The following is a 14,778-nucleotide window of genomic DNA, read 5'->3' on the forward strand; positions in this document are numbered from 1 at the left end:
ATAATATATACACATTTCAAAATTTTTTGAAGCAACTTATAGTAAAACATACATGTAAATATTTTTTTAAGCTAGAACAGCTGTGGTCACTCCGAATTTATTCATGTACTTATTTATTTTGGATACTTGTAAGGGATAACTAACCAAACTTGGTTAATATTAGATAAACTTCAAGAGAGGTTTTTTTTTTGTTTTGTTTTGTTTTTAGTTTCCTGGTTATCTATATTGAACTAAGAAATGGAACAGCAAGTTCCCCGGTTGCTTAGGTGAACCCATTCAGAGCTGCTTGTAAGTCTGCAGTCTGGAGGGAAATGGTGAGCAGAGGACTGCTTTCCCAAAGCCAGCCTGAACAGAATACAGGCACTCCAGAGGTTATGGAATTTGAGAGACACTCAGCCTCTAGCCACCCTGTTCCATCTCCCAGCTTAGTCTTCTGATCACCCTTAATCTTATTATTCTTTTATTAATGTCTTCAAACCAAAAGAGCAATTTTTAGAACCTGAATAGGTTTCGGAGGGAAAAGTAATTACATTAGACCTTGACTGAAACACTAGCCTCAGGAATGAAGAGTGGCCAAAATTAAATAATAATTTTTTAGCTTTTTGGTTAAAGACATAAGTTAAATTCTTGGCTGGGTGTGGTGGCTCATACCTGTAATCCCAGCACTTTGGGAGGCCAAGGTGAATGGATCACCTGAGGTCAGGAGTTGGAGACCAGCCTGGCCAACATGGTGAAACCCCATCTCTACTGGGCATGATGGCACATGCCTGTAATCCCAGCTATCTGGGAAGCTGAGGCAGGAGAATTGCTTGAACCTGGGAGGCAGAGGTTGCAGTGAGCCAATATCATGACACTGCATTCCGGCCTGGGGCACAAAGTGAGACTTTGTCTCAAAAAGAAAAGACAGAAATTGTATAAAACACACACACAAAGCAAGGAAAGAATGAAGCAACAAAAGCAGAGATTTCTTGCTAATGAAATTACACTCTACAGGCTGGGAGTGGGCCCTGAGCAAGCGGTTCAAGAGCCTGGTTACAGAATTTTCTGGTGTTTAAATACCCTTTAGAGGTTTCCCATTGGTTACTTGATGTACACCCTGTGTGAATGAAGCAGTGGCCCATGATCAGTCTGATTGGTTGTGGGAAGGGACCAATCAGAGGTACTTTCAGTTTCTCATCTGCAGCAGTAAAAGGGAGGGGGTTGCAAAGGGAGTAGCCTCTGCTCCTTTTGTTACCTGAGCATGGAAAGTTGGGGTTTTCCTTTTGATTTTGTTCTAGGAAGTCAGCATGGATTGTCCTTAGGTTCCCTGCCTCCCGATCTTACTGCTCTGCCTCATTTACATTAGTTTCTTTCTTGTCACCTTCTAAAATATTTTTTGTTATTATGAAGTATATTTTTGAACTTCCTTATGCATTAAGTAAATTTGCCATTTACTTTAGATCACTCTAATTCCTTATTTGGAAAGTTATTAAATTTACCCTGAATACTTCACAATTCTCATTCATTTGACTTACGTGTAACATAGCAGACTTATTCTTCATATTTAGAGAATTTATGTCTTTTGCGAAGCTACCTGCCTGTAGTGGGAAGGAGATTCATGAAAAGTCCGAATCTGTTGGGGAGGGTTTTATTCTACTATTGATGAAAGGGGATGTGGAGAGCAGCTAGCCTTAGAATTTGAGATGGCACTCAGGTAGAAGTCTGGGAAGAAGTTATGCAGGGAACAAAGATGAGATTATTGCCAGTCACTGGGAATTCTTAACAGTGAAGTTCTGTAAGTGAGACAAAATTCCCAAATAAAGTCAAGAGTAAAATGCAGTTAGAGGAGTAATTATAGATCAGTGTGGGAAATTTGGTTGGCAGAAAAATTACCAGGTCACAAAACTTAATGATAGACCTGAAGTCTTATTTAAAATGATTCTTTAAAATTAAAGAGTTGGATTAAGGGGGCCTTGTTTGGCTAGATTTTCCTGCTTTTCCCTCTTAGTCTACAGGTTGGCTGCATAGAATAAAAATGTAGAGTTAGTTATAATCTTGTAGATCTTGGACTTTGGGTCATCCGTTTTCTTTTACAGTCACTGAATAATTTTGGAAATAAGGTAATAGCATATGCCTTTTGAGCTGCCTTGAAGTTCACAGATATAAAATCTTAAATATATTTTAATTTTGTGCCCTTGCAGATTGATCATTTATTCATCAGTAATTTACCAGAAATTGTGGTGGAGTTATTGATGACGTTACATGAGCCAGCAGATTCTGGTGCCAGTCAGAGCACTGACCTCTGTGACTTTTCAGGGTATGTACATTTACACTTAGAAAACTAGCTGCAACTTCACAAGTTCTTAAAAGAAGTTAATTGGTGGTCACCTTCAATGTCTATTTCAATTTACAGACATCATTTCAAAAAGTCTGTTTCTTTAAAAATAGCCACCTTTGAATTGGAGTCATTATCTGTCCTCTTTTGCTATAGTCGTCTCACAGTAACTACTCTAAGTTGACCACTTTGTTGGCAAACCCGATAACCTTTTCTTTGTCTTTCTGTAATATTTGAACATTGTGCCATCTGCTGTCCCTTGAAATTTTTTTCTTTATGTACATTATTCCTAGTTATCTTCTCTTTATCTATAACTTGCCTTTCTAGATCACCTTTTCTTTTTTTTTTGAGTCTCACTCTGTTCCTCAGGCTGGAGTGGCATGATCTTGGCTCACTGCAGCCTGCCCCTCACAGGCTCGAGCAATCTTTCCTTCTACCTCAGCCTCTAGCTGGGATGACAAATGTGCACCACTACGCTTGTCTAAATTTTTATATTTTTGGTAGAGAGGGGTTTCACCATGTTGCCCAGGCTGGTCTTGAACTCCTGGCCTCAAGTGATCCGCCTGTATTGGCCTCCTAAAGTCCTGGCATTACAGGTGTGACCCACCATGCCCGGCCTCACCTTTTCTTTATTGTACTTTATTGTCTGTACAATTTAATTTGAATGTGAATGTCTCTGGGTTGTATATGAACATTTGAGTTATTTTCCCAGCTTGATTGTAAGCTACTATTGTGCCTTACTGTGCTGGGTGTATAAAATAGTAAAATAGTAATAATATCTGAGAAAGTCCTTTCATGCTATCTAAATAAGTGTTGATTGCCGTGTCTTAAAATACTGCTTTTATAGTACTGGCATGGAGCTTTGATTCTGATCTGAAATAATACTGAGGCTCATTTGTTTAATTGCCTTTTAACTTTATAAGATTTTTTAAAGAAAATAATGTTAAGATCCTTTAAGATTATTTAAGTTATTGAGGGTGAAAAGTATTTAGATAATCTGATTTATGTATCTGTGCTGTGATATGTCATTTGTGATTTTATTAAAACTAATTTTTTCATTGAAAAGTAGTTTTTAAATTTGGGGGTTATTATAATCTAAATTTTCATTTTGGAAATTCACTGGTCTATCAACAAAACATTTGAAGATAGTGACTGCATTTTTTTCCCATAACTCTGTTAGGGATTTGGATCCTGCTCCTAATCCACCTCATTTTCCATCGCACGTGATTAAAGCCACATTTGCCTATATCAGCAATTGTCATAAAACCAAGTTGAAAAGCATTTTAGAAATTCTTTCCAAAAGCCCTGTAAGTATGCATGATGAGCATAATAATAGAGCATTCCTTCTTTTTTAGCTTAAAACAATCTTTATAAGTACATCTTAAAGAGGCAAAGTAAACAAATGAAAAATTTATCTAATAATTTAAAAAGAAAAACATTAATTTACAAGTTTAAATCTTGGTATTTTACTTGTCAGCATTAATTGAAATATGTTACATATGAGGCCAGAATCTTGTGACATTTAGTCATATGTTAGCTCAGGGAATATATTTACTTTTTCATAGGAATATACCATTTAATTATAGTTTACTTTCTGAAAATTAAATAAATTGGCAATAGTTTAAGAGTAATTTTCTTAATGTAACATTTTGCACTTCATATCAAACCCAAATCAAAATTCTGCTATTTTAAATACAAAATGTGTAGGTATTCAAATATTTGAAGAAAAATATAAAATGTATTTATTGTTGTTGAGTATATGTAATTAAACAAGTTTTTACTAAATCTGTTTGCTTTCTAGGATTCCTATCAGAAAATACTTCTTGCCATATGTGAGCAAGCAGCTGAGACAAATAATGTTTATAAGAAGCACAGAATTCTTAAAATATACCACCTGTTTGTCAGTTTATTACTGAAAGATATAAAAAGTGGCTTAGGAGGAGCTTGGGCCTTTGTTCTTCGAGATGTTATTTACACTCTGATTCACTATATCAACCAAAGGTAAATAAAACATTTGGACCAATATATAAGCAATCTTTCTATCCTGTTTTTTTTGGGAGACAAGGTCTCACTCTGTCACCTAGGCTGTACTGGCGCTCTCACGGCTCACTGCAGCCTTAGCCTCCTGGGTTCAGATGATCCTTCCTCCTCAGCCTCCCAGAAGGAGCATATCACCATGCCTGACTAATTTTTTGACTTGTTGTAGAGATAGGGTTTCACCATATTGTCCAGGGTGGTCTTGAACTCCTGGGCTCAAGTGAACTGTCAGCCTCAGCCTCCCAATATGCTGGAATTACAGATGTGAGCTACCATGCCCAACTTATCCTGTTCTTTTAATTGAAAGTTTATATGCTTCTGAGAAAGAGGTAGATGCCAGAGTGCTGCTTTCTAAATTTTGATTTTTTTTTTTGAGAGTCTTGCTCTGTCGCCAGGCGTCAGGCTAGAGTGCAGTGGCGCCATCTCGGCTCACTGCAATCTCTGCCTCTCAGGTTCAAGCAATTCTCCTGCCTCAGCCTCCCAAGTAGCTGGGACTACAGGTGTGTGCCACCATGCCCAGCTAATTTTTGTATTTTTTAATAGAGATGGTGTTTCACCATGTCGGCCAGGATGAATTTTGCTTTTTAAGAAGTCTCTTATATTTACCCATTAGTTTCTAAAATTGCAGTACTTGGCCTGGGAAACATAGTAGACCTCGTTTCTACTAAAAATTGAAAATTAGGGCCAGGTGTGGTGGTTCATGCCTATAATCCCAGCACTTTGGGAGGGTGAGGTAGGTGGATTGCTTGATCCCAGGAGTTAGAGAACAACCTGGGCAACATGATGTGAAACCCCATCTCTATAAAAGTTTTTTAAAAATTAGCCAGGGACTGTGGCATGCACCTGTAGTCTCAGCTACTCTGGAGGCTGAGGTGGGTGGATCACTTGAGCTCGGAGGCAGATGTGGCAGGTTGCAGTGAGCCAAGATTGTGCCACTATACTCCACCTGGCAGACAGAGTGAGACTCTTGTCTCAAAAAAAAAGAAAAAGAAAATTATCCAGGTATGATGACACATGCCTGTAGTTCTAGCTACTTAGGAGGCTGAGGTAGGAGGATGGCTTGAGCTCATGAATTTGAGGCTGCCAGTGAGCCTTGACTGCATGACTAAATTCCTGCCTGGGCAACAGAGCGAGACTTTCACTCAAAAAAAAGCACTACTTCTCCAATTCTAGAAATCTTAAGAAGGATTTTCAACATTTTGGTACTAATGTTCTAGCTATGGATGTCCTTAAATAAACTACTGTAGAATTGGGGTTGTATGTTCAATTTAGCATCTCTAATCTTGTCCATTGATTTTAATGAGATTTCCATTCTTTTTTATTGTGGTAAAATAGGTAACATGAAATTTTTTATTTTCACCATTAAATGGCCAGTTCAGTGGCATCAATTGCATTTCCATTGTTGTGCAACCATCACCACTATCTGTGTCCAAAACTTATCATAATCTCAAGCCAAACCACTCTACTCATTACACAATAACTCCACACTTCCCCTTCCAACTGGCCGTTGAGAAACTCTCATCTATTTTCTGTCTCAACAAATTTGCCTGTTGTAGTTATTTTATCGGCTCACTGCAACCTCTGCCTCCCAGGTTCAAACAGTTTTCCTTCCTCAACCTCCCGAGTATCTGGGATTACAGGCGCCTGGCACCACACCGAGCTAATTTTTGTATTTTTAGTAGAGATGGGATTTCACCATGTTGGCCAGGCCGGTCTTGAACTCCTGACCTTATGATCCAGCTGCCACGGCCTCCCAAAGTGCTGGGATTATAGGCATGAGCCACTGCACACAACCTATTGTAGATAGTTTAATCTAGAGTTGTACAATATATGTCCTTTTGTGTTTAGCTTATTTCACTTAGCATAGTGTCTAGATTCATCTATGTTGTAGCATGTGTCAGAACTCCATTTCTTTTTATGGTTAAATATTCTTTTATATGTGCTTAACTGTCATCTGTTGATGAACACTTGGGTTGTTTTGTCGATTATGAATAATGCTGTGATGTCCATTGGCATACAGGTGTCTGCTTGAGTCCCTGTTTTCAATACTTTTGAGTATACGTAGGAGCGGCATTGGGGGGGTCATATGGTAATTTTATGTTTAACTTCTTGAGAGACTATCCAGCTGTCTCCACAGCAATGGCATCACTTCACGTTCTATCTACAGTGCACGAGGGTTCCGATTTCATCACATTCTTAGCTATGCTTGTTATTTTCTATTTATTTTATTTTATTATTATTTTTTAAAGATGGGATTTTGCCCTGTTGTCCAGCTGGCCTTAGTCTTCTTGCCTCAACCTCCCAAAATGCTGGGATTACAGGCATGAGCCACCATGCCTGGCCTGTATATTTTCTTATCTCCATTCTAGTAAATGTGAAGTGGTATCTTATTTTAATTTTGATTTTCTGTTTCTCTAATGACTGGTGTTTGTTACAGAACATCTTTTTGGGTGCTGATTGACCATTTGTCTATCTTTATTGTGGAAATACCTATTCAGGTTCTTTGCTCCGTTTTAAAAACTTTAATTGAAGAAACTTTTTTTAGAGACATGGTTTTGCTCTGTTGCTCAGACTGGAATGCAGTGCATCATCAAGCCTCACTGCAGCCTTCAAACTCCTCTGCTCAAGTAGTCCATCTGCATCAGCTTTCCTAGCAGCTAGGACTGCAAGCATGTGCCACTAAGCTCGGTTGATTTAAAAAAAAATGTGTAGAGATGAGGTCTTATTATGTTGGCCAGGCTGGTCTCAAACTGCTGGCCTCAAGTGATTCTTCTGTCTCGGCCTCTCAACACACTGGGATTACAGGCATGAGCCACATTGCCTGGCATGTTCTTTTAATTTGGTTGGTTTTTGTTGTTGAGCTCCAGGAGTTCTTTAGATATTCAGATATCAGATATGTAATTATCAGGTATATCTCTGATACTTATGACTGTGACTATCACCAGATAAATGATCTGCAAATATTTTTCTCCTTTTCTGTAAAATTGTTTTTTTACTTTCTCAGTAATGTCTTTTTTTTAAGACAGAGGCTCACTCTGTTGCCCCAGTTAGAGTGCAGTGGCACATTCTCGACTCAGTGCAACCTCTGTCTCCTGGTTTAAAGCAGTTCTCTTGCTTCAGCCCCCAAGCAGCTGGTATTACAGGTGAACACCACCATGTCTAGCTAATTCTTGTATTTTTAGTAGAGACGGAGTTTCACCATGTTGGCCAGGCTGGTCTCGAACTCCTGACCTCAGGTGATCCACTTGCCTTGGCCTCCCAGAATGCTAGGATTGTAGGGGCAAGTGACCATGCCTGGCCTCAATAATGTCTTTTGATGCCCAATTTAAAAATTTTGATTAGTGCAATTTATCTTTTTCTTTTCTTTTGTTGCCTCCCTCCCCCGCTCCTTTTTTTTTTTTTTTTTTGGTGAGAGTCTTGCTCTATCGCCAGGCTGGAGAGTACAAAAAATTAGCCGGGTGTGGTGGTGCGTACCTGTGGTCCCAGCTACTTAGGATGCTGAGGCAGGAGAATTGTTGCCCATTTTTGTAGTGTCATATTAAGAATCCAACTGTCAAATCTAAGGTCATGAAGAATTACCCCTATGTTTTATTTTCAGGTTTTGATTCTTATATTTAGATAATCTATTTTTAGTTAATTTTTATATATGGTATAAGGTGTAGGAGTTCAACTCTTCACTTTTGCACATGGAAATCTAGGTGTCTCAGCATCATTTCTTGAAGAGACTATTCTTTCCACATTAAATGACTTGATATCCTTGTCAGTTGACTGAGGTATATGGGTTTATTTTTGCACTCTCAATTCTGTTCTATTGGTCTTTATGTCTGTCTTATGTCAGTACCACACTATTTTTATTGTAGCTTTATAGTAACTTTTGAAATCAGGAAGTGTGAAGCTTCTAACCTTGTTCTTAAACATTGCTTTGACTATTTGGGAACCTCTGCAGTTCCATATGAATTTGAGGATCTACTTTTGTGTTTCTGCAAAAAAGTCTTTTGGAATCTTGATTGTAATTACGTTGAATCTGCAGATTACTTGGGAAGTATTGACCCCATCACAATATTGTCTTCCAATCCTGAACGTGGGATATCTGTCCATTTATTTGAACTTCTTTAATTTCTTTCACCAGTGCTTTATAGTTTTCAGTTTACAAATCTTTTACATCATAGATTAAAGTTATTCCTAGGTATGTAGTTCTTTTAGATGTTGTTGTAACTAGAATTCACTTCTTAATTTTTTTTTCTTTGGATTTTCATTTCTGTTGCATAGAAACAACTGATTTTTGTGTATTGATCTTGTGTCCTGCAACTTTGTTGAATTTGTTTTTTAAAATTTCTAGTAGCTTTGTTAATTCTTTGATAGTTTCTGTGTGTATAGGATCAGGTCATAAGTGAATAGAGAGCATTGTTCTTCCTTTTCAATTCGGATGCTTTTCATTTCTTTTTCTTATCTAATTGCTCTGGCTAGAACTTCAGTATAGTATTGAATAGCAATGATGAAAGTGGGCATCCCTTGTCTTGTTCTCAATCTTAGAGGAAAGCTTTCGATTTTTTACCGTTGAGTATGATGCTTGCTGTAGGTTTTTCATAAGTCCCCTTAATTTTGTTGAGGAAGGTACTTTCTGTTTTACTGAGTGGTTTTTTAATCTTGAAAAGGTGTTGGGGTTTTGTCAGATGCCTTTTCTGTGTCTACTGAGATGATACAGTTTTTTCCTTATTCTATTAATGTGGTGTATTACATAAATTGGTTTTCTTATATTGAACCACTCTTGGATTCCTAGAATAAATCCCACTTGGTCATGGTGTAGAATCCTTTTAATACAGTGTTGGATTCTGTTTGTTAGTATTTTCTTGAGAAGTTTTGCATCTTTTTCATAATCGGTTTTTGATATTGTCTTTTTTTGTGGTGTCTTTATCTCACATTGATATCAGAAATGCTGGCCTCATAGAATGAATTAAGAAGTGTTCCCTTTTATTGTAATTTTTTGAAGAGTTCAGGAAGGATTAGTACTAATTCTTTAAATGTTTGGAGGAGTTCACTAGTGAAGGCTTCTGGTCCTGGATTTTCTGGCATGTTCTTTATTACTGATTTAATATCCTTGCTTGTTACAGATCTGTTCATCTTGAGTCTGTGTTTGTATATTTTATTTTCCTAGGAATTTGTCCATTTTATCTAGGTTATCTGATTTGTTAGATATAATTGTTCATGGTATTCTCCTATTATTTTTATTTCTGTCTTTTTTCTTTGTAAGTCTGGCTCCAGAGGTTTGTCAGTGTTATCTTTTCAAATAACTAACTTTTGGTTTTGGTGATTCTTTCTAATATTTTTCTATTGTATTTTATCTCTACTCCTTCTTCTACCTTTGAGATTACTTTACTTTTTTCTAGTTCTAAAATGTAAAATTAACTTACTGAACTGAGATCCTTTTTCAGTGTAGGTGTTTATTGCTACAGATTTCTCTCAGCACTCTCAGCTGCATCTCAGCACTCTTTGCTGTACGTTGTGTTTTAATTTTTATTCGTCTCTAAGCTTTTTAAAAATCATATTTAAGAGATAGTTGTTTTGAAATATTTATCTGATAATTTTAATGTCTCAGAAATTTTTTCAGATGGAGTCTCCCTCTGTCTCCCAGGCGTGAGTGCAGTGGTGCAATCTCGGCTCACTACAACCTCTGCCTCCTGGGTTCAAGTGATTCTCCTGCCTCAGCCTCCCGAGTAGCTGGGAGTACAGACACCCGCCACCACACACAGCTAATTTTTGTACTTTTAGTAGAGACAGGTTTCACCATGTTGACCAGGCTGGTCTCAAACTCCTGATCCACTTGCCTCGGCCTCCCAAAGTGCTGGGATTACAGGTGTGAGCCACCACATACAGCTGTCTCAGAAACTATTTCTGTCATTATATTTTGTTCTTTTGAGTGGACCATACTTTTCTATTTCTTCTTATGCCTTGTGAAATGTTTTTGTTGGAAACTAGCCATTTCAGTATTTTAATGTGGTTAACTGTGGAAATCAGTTTTTCTCCTTCCCTAGAGTTTGACTTTTTTTTTTTTAAGATTGTTGAAGGCTATAGTAGTCCATTTGCTTCATAAATTTTAACCAGCTATTTTTTCAGTCTGTATTTCTTACCTGTGTGGTTACTGAAAGCTTTGTGCCTTAGCTTGTGTTTAGATAGTGTTTGATAGAGATTTCCTTGGATGCCAAGCGTGTTGGGATGAGGAAGCATGAAATAGAGGAGAAAACTTTTCCTAGTGTTTGCAGATTAGCTTTGTGCTGTGATTCTTCTTCAACACTTAGCCATGCTTATATTGCTTACATTGCCCCATATACAAGCTTAAGATCTTCTCTGGTCTTTTCCAAACAAGAGTCTTATCTTGAGCATGTGTGTGGCTTTCTAAATTTCCCCTAACTTGTGGGTGCTTTTGAATATTCTAATTTCCCAAAGAAACACTCCCCCCAGCTATTCCTCCTAGGCTTTAGGCAGCCTCTTCTATGTCTCAACAATAACCTTTTGCCCTATGCACCTCCAGATTGTGGTTCAGCTTTACAAAGCTTCAAGCAACACCCATGTCATTTCCACCTTGTATGAGGTTAAGCAAAACAGAGCCACACACTTTATATAAGTCCTTGGCTCCAGACAGGTTAGAGTGACATACCCAATAGTTTGCAAATAATCTACTTAGCTCCGTTAACCACCATGAGCCAGTGTCTCACAGCAAGGATAGAGTCTGCTGCTTTTGTGATTGTCAAACACAGTGGGGTGGACCAAGACAAGGAAAGTCACCATGAAGCTTTCCTACTGTTTTTCAGTTGCATTTTTCTTGATTCAGTATTTTCTTGATTACTGTAAACATTTCTACTTTTTTACAGAATTCTAACAAAATTAGTTCTGACAATTTTGCCTGTTTTTCAGTGTTTCTGTTAAAGAGTAGGAGCTTAGAGCTGCCTATTCGGCATTTTTCTGATGTCACTTCTGATTTTGACTAATAAGACATTAAAATATTTATGTCAAGGCATATAAGAATTAGAGATGCTGAGTAAAAGTGATTTCTGAATGAATGTATTTCAGAGTAATTTTCCAGAACTTACTGGTTGTTATATATATTTTTTTATCCGATATTAGGCCTTCTCGTATCATGGATGTGTCATTACGTAGCTTCTCCCTTTGTTGTGACTTACTAAGTCAGGTTTGCCAGACAGCAGTGACTTACTGTAAGGATGCTCTAGAAAACCATCTTCATGTTGTTGTTGGTACACTTATACCCCTTGTGGATGAGCAGGTGGAGATTCAGAAACAGGTAATTTTCAGAGTCATCTTCAAAATGGTATTCAAAATATATTTATAAAGTATTGTTAGAAGGATTTGAGTGTTTTATGTTTACTTGTATAATTGGTGATTTTAGTGAGAATATTTTTGTGAAATGATTGGAAAAATATTCTTAATGAATTAACCCTTGGAATCAATTACAGAGCACTTGGTACTTTTGATCTAGTAAATAACCTGAGAGTTTTATCTATTACGCTAAAGTATAGAGGTCGTCAAAACTAGGTATAGCAGTTCACAACATTATGGTCATATGTGAGTTACTACTTATATAAACTGTTTGATTAATATTGGCATTTTTTAAACCTCAGTACCCACCTTGTAGGTAGTAGTACCTTACATAGTTGTTGAACTATTTGAAAACACAGAAACTAAAAGCTGGATATCTTAGACGTAATTAGAGCATTTAATCTGATCTAGGTTAGTAGTTTTTATTATTTATTAGAGTGAGTTTTTTGGCTTACTGTAAAATTAAGTATTTCTTGCCTTATAATTTTTTCTTTTTAAATTATATTTAGGTATTGGACCTGTTGAAATACTTAGTGATAGATAACAAGGATAATGAAAACCTCTATCTCACGATTAAGCTTTTAGATCCTTTTCCTGACCATGTTGTTTTTAAAGATTTGCGTATTACTCAGCAAAAAATCAAATACAGTAGAGGACCCTTTTCACTCTTGGAGGTAATAAAAATCTCATTATCTACTATTTTCTATTAGGGAACATAGACAGTAGTACTTTTAAAAAATCTGTAATGCTTTAGCAGTAAAAAATGGAGTGTGATTAAAAATATATACGTAGGCCAGGCATGGTGGCTCATGCCTATAACACCTGTACTTTGGGAGGCTGAGGAAGGAGGATTGCTTGAGCCCAGGAGTTCAAGACCCACCCTGGGCAACATGGCGAAACCTGTCTCTACAAAAAGTTAGCCAGGCTTGGTAATACGTGCTTAGAACCAGCTACTCAGGTCACTGATATGGAAGGATCACCTGAGCCCTGGAAGTCAAGGCTGCAGTGAGCTGAGATTGTAGCACTGCACTCCAGCCTGGGTGACAGAGTGCGACCCTGTCTTCAAAAAATGTGTGTGTGTGTGTGTGTGTGTGTCTGTGTGTGTATGCGTATACACATACCTGTCACAGCCTGTGTGTGTAGCAGTAAGCTGAGATTGCAGCACTGCACCCCAGCCTGGGTGACAGAGCGAGACCCTGTCTTCAAAAAATGTGTGCGTGTGTGTGTGTGTCTGTGTGTGTATGTATATACACATACCTGTCACACAGCGTGTGTGTGTAGCAGTAAGCTGAGATTGCAGCACTGCACTCCAGCCTGGGTGACAGAGTGAGACCCTGTCTTCAAAAAATGTGTGCGTGTGTGTGTGTATGCGTATACACATACCTATCACACAGTGTGTGTGTGTAACATGAGATCTACCTGCTTAACACATTTTTAAAAAATGAATCTTAATGTATCTCTTTGCATTGAAGTCAAAGTATAAATATCAAAACTTCCTGGTAAAGATCCAAATTTAAGTTTTCAAGGAATGTGACATAAACCAGTTTTGATTTTAACACATACGATCCTAAGATCCACTGACAGCTCAAAACTATCATTAGATCTTTTCAATGTCAGTTTAATGTTTGTGTTAGAGATGATGTTTAACTTTTGAAAGCATATTTCAAGTTTTAATCTTTATAAACCTCAAAATTATGTATAGGTATAGTCTTCCCTATAAATCTTAATTATAATTTTTAAATGATAGTCTGGATCTGACTCTATATAAATATGAAAACATATTTACATATGTTAAGATACAGAGTTATACTACTAAAGAGAAACTTAAGCATTTCCCTCCAGTTAAGTATGCTATAGCAATCTTGAAATCTGTGTTACCATGAGAGAATCGATTAGAATTTAAAGGATTAGGCCAGGTGCAGTGGCTCATGCCTGTCATCCCAGCACTTTGGAAGGCTGAGTCGGGCAGATCACCTGGGGTCAGGAGTTCGAGACTATCCTGTCCAATATGGCAAAACCCCATCTCAATAAAAATACAAAATTAGCTGGACATGGTGGCACATGCCTGTAAATCCCAGCTACTTGGGAGGCTAAGACACAAGAATCACTTGAACCTGAGAGGCAGAGGTGACAGTGAGCTATGCCAGCACCCCTGCACTCCAGCCTCAGTGACAAACTGAGACTCTGTCTAAAAAAAAAGAATCGAAACATTTTAGCGTTTGCAGTGGAGGAAGGAATTTATTTATTTCTTGTTTGGTAGTAATAGTGACATGAGTCAGTGTCTATAAAAGGCACTTAATAATTTTTTTCTTTTATTAAGTTTTACTTCACAAGCTTAACCAATACATGTTAAAAGCCAGTTACATTGTAATGGTTTTTCTCTTTTAGGAAATTAACCATTTTCTCTCAGTAAGTGTTTATGATGCACTTCCATTGACAAGACTTGAAGGACTGAAGGATCTTCGGAGACAACTGGAACTACATAAAGATCAGATGATGGACATTATGAGAGCATCTCAGGGTACTAATTTTAATGAGATGGGTTATTTCCGGCTGTTTCTTTTTGAAAGAATGTTTTGTAAATTCTTGCTCTTGCTTTCATTATCACAGACTTAGTTGAGACTCTCATCATTTAGTTCAGACCCTCATTTCTCATCTAACTGTAAAACTGGTCCTAACCGGTCTCACCCTGAACTCTTCCTATTTTATTAATCCTCTGCCAGAACAATGTCTCTAAACCCAAATATGAGCCTGTTTTTCTACTGCCTAAATTTTTTGTTTTTTTTTTTTAAGAGACAGAGTCTCACTGTGTCACCCAGGCTAGAGTGCAGTGGCCCTTCTCCTGGAGTGCACCATTGTAACTCACTGGATCCTTGAATTCCTGGGTTCAAGGAATCCTGTCTCAGCGTCCTGATAGTAGTGACTATAGGCACAAGCCACTACACCTAGCTACGTTATTTATTTATTTATTTTTTGTAGGAACAGGGGTCCCATTATGTTGCCCAGGTTGGTCTCAAATTACTGGCTTTAAGCAATCCTCCTGCCTTGGCTTCACAAAGCACTGGGATTAGAGGCATGGGCCACTGCATCTAGCC

General features: G+C 37.6%; 1 protein-coding gene across 5 annotated transcripts in view; it reads left to right on the forward strand.

Moving 5' to 3' along the window:
- The window catches only part of ATM (ATM serine/threonine kinase), a 140,040-nt gene that overhangs the window by 57,227 nt on the left and 68,035 nt on the right, over positions 1–14,778 (forward strand). For all 5 annotated transcript variants that reach the window (XM_035264446.3, XM_035264444.3, XM_078339378.1 and 2 more), the window contains 6 exons: positions 2,181–2,296; positions 3,495–3,621; positions 4,116–4,315; positions 11,474–11,648; positions 12,193–12,357; positions 14,072–14,204. In XM_035264446.3, coding sequence (XP_035120337.3) covers positions 2,181–2,296; positions 3,495–3,621; positions 4,116–4,315; positions 11,474–11,648; positions 12,193–12,357; positions 14,072–14,204 — 916 coding nt within the window. The remainder of the gene's footprint in view (positions 1–2,180; positions 2,297–3,494; positions 3,622–4,115; positions 4,316–11,473; positions 11,649–12,192; positions 12,358–14,071; positions 14,205–14,778) is intronic.

This window comes from Callithrix jacchus, chromosome 10, assembly GCF_049354715.1.
Source record: "Callithrix jacchus isolate 240 chromosome 10, calJac240_pri, whole genome shotgun sequence".
Lineage (NCBI taxonomy): Eukaryota > Metazoa > Chordata > Mammalia > Primates > Cebidae > Callithrix > Callithrix jacchus.